We start from the raw sequence: 8,111 nt of genomic DNA, 5'->3' as shown, positions 1-8,111 counted from the left end.
CCCCCAAGGATCACTTTGTTTTCCGCCATGGTAAGTGGGGTTTAGGACCAGATTGGAGGCAATATCGCCCCCTGAGAGTGTAGGGCTGGTGTATCTCCCCTTGGAGATTTCCTGACTCTATGCAAAGGATTCTAGCCAGAGGAGGAGTCACAGCACTGGAGGCTGCATGGGCCCTGTTTAAATGACAGCAGTACCTACCTGCCTCCATGTATACTTGAGCTTCCTAATACAACCCAGCCTGGAGCAGAGAGCATACAAATCAGTGCAGGGCCAGCCCTTTGGACTGGTAAGTCTACAAGCCCTCTTGTTGAAGGCTGCTTTGCCCTTGAGTCGATTCTTTTTCTTCTAGAGCTGATCTCTTTCAAACAAGGCCTCTGGCCAGACTTTGGGAGAGTGTTGAACCATACACATCACACAGAGCTGAGTGCCAGTGCCAGGCAGAGGCTTCCACACGCAGAGGTCATGCTGCTCTGGGGTCTGTTTTGTTTCCTCCCAGGGGAAGCAGAAGCAGGAGCAGCTGTGCTCCCAGAGGGGGCCTCCCAGGAGATGAAGCAGCTGGACACTAATGCTTCAAGGGAACAAGGCCTCTGCCGGCTCCCGGAGGACTACAAGCAAATATACCTTTCCCTGACCTACAGCATCATCTTCGTGCTAGGGCTGCCCCTGAACGGCACTGTCTTGTGGCTCTCCTGGCACCAAAGCAAGCGCTGGAGCTGTGCCACCATCTATCTGGTGAACCTGATGGTGGCTGATCTGCTTTATGTGCTGACACTACCCTTCCTCATTGTCACCTATGCCCTGGGTGACAGGTGGCCCTTTGGGGAACTGCTCTGCAAGCTGGTGCGCTTCCTGTTCTACACCAACCTCTATGGCAGCATCCTGTTGCTGACCTGCATCTCCGTTCACCGCTTCCTGGGTGTGTGCCACCCCCTGACCTCAATGCCCTACCGGACCCGCCGTCACGCCCTGCTGGGCACTGCTGCCACCTGGGCCCTGGTGGTCTTGCTGGTGCTGCCCACACTGGTCTTCTCCCACACAGACTACATCAATGGCCAGGTGGTCTGCTACGACATGACCAATCCGGAGAATTTTGATCAGTTTTTTGTCTACGGTATGGTTCAGATGTTGTCTGGCTTTGTCTTTCCCTCTTTGGTTATCTTGGTGTGCTACTCCCTGATGGTGAGGACCCTGACCAAACCACAGGAGACCCTTGAGAGGGTGGACAATGCAGCCCGGGCCAAGTCCATCCGGACCATCCTGCTGGTGTGCAGCCTCTTCACCCTCTGCTTCGTGCCCTTCCACATCACACGTTCCTTCTACCTCATACTGCGCTTCGTGGCGTTCCAGGACTGCCGGCTCCTGATGGTGGCCAGTTTCACCTACAAGATATGGAGGCCGCTGGTGAGCATGAACAGCTGCCTCAACCCAGTCCTGTATTTCCTGTCAGGTGGGAACAACAGGGTCAGGCTCTTGCAGAAACTGAGGCATAACAAGGTGGGTGAGCACCCAGCTGGAGCCAAGGGTGAAAGACCCAGGGATGGGCAGATCTGGGTACTGTCAAGATGAAGTTTGGGGAAGGGGAGCTTCCAGACAGTGACAATGACTTGTTTGAATACAGCTATGTCACCTAGTGGTGTCCTGCCAGAAAGGACTTTATATTGATGTGAAGAGATTTTAAAAGAAGAGTATGGAGTCACCGCCACAAAGGAAAACTTTATTTTAATGAGAACTGACATTTATCTCTTGTCATTCAGGTCTCTCAGCTTAAATGTCACCTCCTCAGAAGCCACTCCAGCCCACCAGAGCTAATGTTGAACTCTCTACCCATAATCCAGTCACTGCATTTCCCTATCCATTGTCTTGTTAACACTTATTGGTGCCTGGACTTGTTAATTAGTTTATTGACTTATGATTTGTCTCTGCCCCCTAGACTATAGGCTCCTACAGGACAGGAACCCCATCTGTCTGACCGCAGTACCTCTAATGCCAGTCTCTACCGCAGGGCCCAAAACAGATTGAGTGCATAATAGAATGGGGTTGAATGAATAAGTGAAGGAATAAATGGATGGGAGAGTGAATTACTATGTAATTACTATTGATGACTATGTAAGAGCACTTTCCATGGAGGAACTCATGTAATACAACAGTCCTTGGAGGTGGGAGCTATTGTTAGCCCCATTTACAAATAAGGGAACCAAAGCACAGAGCTTTAAGTAACTTGTCCAAGATCACTGAGCTGGAGAACGCCCAGATCACAGTGCTGAATGGAAGCTCTACCCAGGAACTGGCCTCTGAAGTTCACGCTCCTTACGTTGAAGCCAATGGCCCCATCCAAAGGCTGATCAAGAGCCAGCCAAGTTCTGCTTGACAGGATCAGCTCCTTGTTTTAGGTCAGCTCACTTTTTTACATAATTGCTGTTATCTGCAGACCACTGGGTATACAACTGAGCTCTTTTACTGCACTTGTTAACCAGTGTTCCAGGTAAGGTTAGAAAAAGCTCTGCAAGGTTAAGTGGAGATTCAGGGTAAAGTGACTCCGCGAATGATGGTTTTTATCTGACCCTGTCTCGGTTTATGACAGAAAAGTTTGCCACTGTCTTAAATCACATCATTCTCTAAAAAAAAAAAAAAAAAAAAAATTTAAGATCCAAGGTGATCCAAAAAAAAACCTTAAAAAAGCCTCTCATATTAAAACAATAATGATCTCCAAAGAGTTCTCAGATCTAAACATACGTGACTTAAGAATTCATCATAATCTCTCTGTGAAGAGGTGGATAAAACTTTCTCATAAAAACCAAAGTGTAACTCCTCGTTACTACCACACTCTAATGAAAGAAAATGTCTGAGTAAACCATACATATGTCTGAATTATAAAATTTTATTCTAAAAGTGCAGCTTATCACTTTCAAGGGCACACAATAATTAGAACTAGACTAAATGTTGCCCTGCAGAATTCCTTAGATAATTAGTTTAATGAATAAGCAAGGATGTTTTCTAATTAGCAGGTCAGCTGTTCACGCATAAGTACGTACAAGTGCTTCTACAGTAGCTGAGAGCTTAAAACTGTTTGTTCTTCTGAACATTCTCTTAGCTCCTGCTTATCTCCTGCTTATCTTGTTAATGTAGCTTTCCTTGCATAACATACAGGGAAGATTCAGCCAACCTAGAGTCCCAATTATTTATCAGTCCCTGTAAATTAGCAAAGTTTAACACTACCGGAGAACTGGTACACCAGGCTCCCCCAAAGAGCTCTAAGCCATCCCACATCTCATTTAGCCATGACCTCTGATGCCCACCAGCCTGTCAACCCTGGTGTTGGGAAGAAAACGAACCTACAGTCCTCAGGACGCATCAACTTTATCTAAAAAGCAAGAGTTTTAACCCCCAACAAAGTTTCCAGACTTAAGTCTCTGTTATCCTATGCTATTGCTTCTCTGATCCACATAGTGCTAATTTTGCTTCAGTGGAGTCTTCTGACCTTCTTAACAACAAAGTATAAGCATCCATAGGCATCCATTTCTAACTTACTTCTGGATAGTTAGGATCAAAAAGTTTTAACTTAGTTGACATTTTATCCTAGTTTTCAGGGACAGTTATCTCAAGACACAAGAAACAAACTAGACCACTCCCTTTGGGGAAAGGGCCCCTTTGTGGGAGGAGCTTATGTCCAACTTAAGTCAAGAAAATACATTTGGTTCTCCTGTGGCTTTCAGAAACCCATCTATAGAAGCGGACAAGGAAACTAGAAGAAATAAAAGTTCTCCCTGAATCTACCCATGCAATGCCCACCACCCTGGTGAAAGCTGGGATCCCCAAATGTGTTAACCCCATGTCCTGAGATCTTGCATGATCTGCTTGGTTGTTTGGCGGGTTAAAATAAAATTAAAGGTCAGTGAATATTATCATGTTCAAAATACCATGAATGGGGAGCTGTCCAGGATGCAAATACAAAGGCTATAGCCACCTCCAAAAATATCAAGCGTGGTGCCAGCCCTTAAGGAGGGACTATTGGAGAGACAAAACAAACACAAGCCAACGATATGCAATACTGCAACAATATGCAATAACTAACAATTTCAGCAGCTACAGAAGACATCATGTCAGTTATCGATTAATCCAGATGAACAACACAGACAAGACAGGAGTGCTGGGGGAATCTGGGGAGGGGAGCGAGAGCACTTTCAGCTGAGAGAGCCGAAAAAGGTCTGATGAGTCTGCTGAAGGCTGCATGAAATTTCAATTATCAGAATCCCCAAGCAGTGGAGAAAGCAAAAATTTTGTGACAGCTGCTGGATGGTTCCTGAAGGGGAGGAGGTGGAGACAAAACTGGAAGGGTGGGCACCCCCAGACTAAAGAAGAACCCCTCCTCGGGCACAGGGAACCACCAAGGGCATTTGAACAGGAGAGTGATAGGTAACTGAGAAACTTAATCTGGCAGCTGCTGTGTTTAAATGAATTAGAAGAAACAAACAAAATGTGACAGCTCGGTTCTTCAAGGTCTCCTCACTGGTCTTCCTTCTCTTTAAAGACATCCTACATAACACCTCCAGATTTTCTCGAACACAGCGTTTTCCATACATCACAGCCTCCCCAAATTTGTCAGTTTCCTCCCTGTATCATCACTTCTACACAACAACTCTCTCCTGCTGGCATACTAGGCCCATCACTGTCTAGTCTCAAGTGAGCTTTGCAACTCACAGACCTACCACCCTACATGGGCTTCTCTGCCTTGCCTATTTACCACAGTGCCACCATCTACCACTCAACACCCACGCCCAAAATAACCCCTTCTGCAAATGCCTAAGTACTCATCTTCCCGGACCACGAGTTCTGCTCCTTCCAGCTACCTCCACTCTGCACTGACTTACCAACCTGGCCCACTGGGCTTCTCACCTTGGAGATGATGATGGGCTCCTTTATCATTTCAGTCTGTTTTACCTCCCCTACTATTCGATTTTCAGTCTATACAACATGGCATCCTAGCAACATTCTGAACATGGTAGACACTCAGTAAGCAATGGTGCTGCTGACGAAAGAGGAAGATGGTGACCAATGTTTAGAAGTCCATTGTAGTGACCCAAACACACAGATAATGGGCATGAGTAGAACTAAAAAGATTTTAACATATTGGAAAGAATGAAGAGAAATAAAATGATTATTTAGACATGACTAGTAAGGGAGACATAAAAACGATTTTGAGATTCTAAGTCTAAGAAGCAAAAAAGAACAGTAGCACCTAGCACATAGTATGTGTTCAACAGTCACTGGGGAAAGAAAAAGAACGAAAGGGAGTGAAGGAGGAAGGGAGGACGGGAACGAGACTGTGCATTGTGGGGACTCAGACAAGTTCACTGTGAGCTGCTAGTGCGACAAGCTGGAGACCTAGGATGGAGGATCAGAGTCAGCTTAGGCTCAAACTCTGGATTGAGAGTTACCTGTCCAGGCAAATATTCGAAGCTGTAGACAAAAATGGTATCTCTGAGGAAGAACAAAAAAAGAAAGAACAAAGAATGTAATCAGGGAATACAGGAATAGGAGGTGGTAGCAGAAAACAGAGCACTGAAAAATCAAATGGGGGAACCGTTTCAACAGAGAGTAATCAAAGGTGTCACTTGAAAAAGACCAGTCAACAAAGAATGAACAGTTGTCTTTCAGCAAACTCAAATGCCACTTCTTCCAAGAAGCCTCCCCTGACCATCCATTAGAAGGCCCTATTCCCTCTCTGACTCATCATCCATACCTCTTAAGGGGCATCTCCCCTTCTACCGGGTGTGAGCAGCATTACTGAAACCCCCTTATCGCCCCTCCTACAAGACGCAGCAGAGGCTTGAACGTAGGCCCACTCACTGCATCTTTGAGGAATAAGTGAATATAGAGCAAACACTTCTCCTGTGTGTGCTTTTCTGGAATTACCGCCTAAATTCAATTTACAAGTGTGTGCCTATAAAACTAAATCACAGGTGTTTGGGATGTATTTGTTCTAACACCAACTCCAATTTCAGGACACACGATACCTGCAAGCATTCTCACTTTTTAGTCCACATTTCAAAGACAATAAAGAGGAGGAATTTTTCACAAAGTCATTTGCAATTAAGCATAACCTAAGCTTATAAAGTTATGTGTTCTCATTATCTTTTACTTTCTTGTAAACAAGCCAAGTCTCTTTAGTATTTCCATTTCTCAACTTTTTGTTGAGGGTTTTTTGTTTTGTTTTGTTTTGTTTTTTTAATGTATCCAACAGCTTCCAAGGTAATGGCCTCGAGAAGAATTCCATGATAAGAGCAGAACTTATGTTCTTGAAGCAAGCTATAACTGGGCATTTTCATAGCGGTTAAATCATGAACAAAAAGCAAAAATGCCACCCCGAGAAAATTAACAAATCATGGAGTCTGAGAACGTTCTGGTCTGCAAGTAGAAAAACACACTAACAATAAGACCTTTATAAAGCATTAAACCAACAATCAAAGAAACAACTCGAGACCCTTTATGTTCTGTCTTCTTTTATAACCTAGTTTCTTGCAATAGGCTACACTTTTCTTTTTTTTCCAAGTTCTACCTTGAATTTATACTCCAAATCACACTACAAGTCAGCTGCTGCTCACCCACTGCAATTGCCCTCAACAGTGCACCAGTAACTTCCAGTTACAAATTAAATGGACACTGAGACCCTATCCTGCTTGAGCTTTCAAGGCTTTTGCCACTGCCGCCCACACCCTCCCTAACCTGCCCTTCGCTTCCACAGAATGAACCCTCTCCTGCTTCTCTTCGCACCTCCTCCTGCTCCCCGCCCCCACCGTAAGTCTGGGTGGGTGTGCCCCAGGCCTCTGTCCTTGGCACTCTTCTCTCATTCCCACACTCTTCCTACGCAATCTCACTGATGCCTGATGGCCTGGTGGCCCAGAAATCCTCTCATATTCCAAACCTGTGCTTCCAGCCGTACAACAGACCCTTGGGCACTACAAGCCTCACAAAGCCAAAACTGAAGTAATTTTCCTCCCACACCTGCTTTCTGGTTAAATGCACCACCATCCATCCAAGCTGGAAATCTGGGAGTCACCCTTAATTCTAGCCTCTCCCCCCACGTCACAGTGCTGATCACATTGTCAGTTCGACCTCCCAAGCATCACAAGAACTTGTTCTCTCCTTTCCATCTTGATTGCCCCTCCTCAGTTCAAGTTCCCATCATTCTCCTGGGCATCACTGCTTCATCCTATTAACCATGCTCCTGACTCCAGATTTGTTCCCCTCAACCTCCAATTCAATCCTGTCCTCCTTCTTCTAGAGTCATCTTCCTAAATGTAAATCCTATCTTAATCCCCAACATAAAAATCTTCCAAAAGCTCCCATTTGCCTTCAGGATGAAGGGTTAAGATCAAAATGAACATGGAATGAAAGGCCTTCAGCAACGTGCCTCCTATGAAATCTTTCAACCTTTCTCCATGTGCCTCTTCACTCCTTTCATTCACCAGCGGCCCTCAGGATTAGCTCTGGGACCTCCTGTCCTCCCCAGTGTCACCCACGCCTTCTCTGCTTAGGTGAATCATCCTGCTCATCCTTCACAATGCAGCTCAAAGGCTGTCTCTGAACATCATTAGCCACTGCTCTACGACAGTGCTCATCACACTGTATCACAATCACAGGCACTGGTCCTCTGTCCATTCCCCCACCCCCGTCACTGCTGAGGCCCGTAAGGCAGGCGGTCCACATTTCCACATCTCTCAATTACCACCTCTACTAAAGAGCCTTAGGTTCAGTGATTCCAGGAACAAAATGCTAACACAGAAATCTGCACATCTTACAGTGTCAAGCATTATTATAGTATCATGCTTGGTTTTCCCTGTACTACATTTTTTTCATGATGTCAAAGATAAGCTACATCCCGTTTCAGAGATATGATACATCCCGATTTCAGAGATGTTACAATGTGAAATACTGTAGTCTACGAAATATAGCGTAGCGATTTAAGTAAAATAATCATGAAAACTTTATGTACTTTGTCATCAGATTAGAAAAACACTTGAAAAACCCAAGTGCTAGAACACCCAAAACTTCCTAAAATAACTCTTAAATGAAGGCAATACCTGTTATCTTAAAATATTACAACAGTTTCC

General features: G+C 45.1%; 1 protein-coding gene across 1 annotated transcript; it reads left to right on the top strand.

The window, feature by feature from the left end:
* The first annotated feature begins 330 nt into the window (after window positions 1-330).
* Window positions 331-1,566, top strand: LOC112309121 (P2Y purinoceptor 3-like). Its single transcript, XM_045199495.2, has one exon. It carries the CDS (start codon window positions 463-465, stop codon window positions 1,564-1,566), a length of 1,104 nt encoding a protein of 367 aa, XP_045055430.2. The 5' UTR covers window positions 331-462.
* The last annotated feature ends 6,545 nt before the right edge of the window (window positions 1,567-8,111 follow it).

This window comes from Desmodus rotundus, chromosome 2 (genome assembly GCF_022682495.2).
Source record: "Desmodus rotundus isolate HL8 chromosome 2, HLdesRot8A.1, whole genome shotgun sequence".
Classification (NCBI taxonomy): domain Eukaryota; kingdom Metazoa; phylum Chordata; class Mammalia; order Chiroptera; family Phyllostomidae; genus Desmodus; species Desmodus rotundus.
Note: the sequence above shows the minus strand (reverse complement) of the source record. Positions and strands in the feature narration are given on the sequence as shown.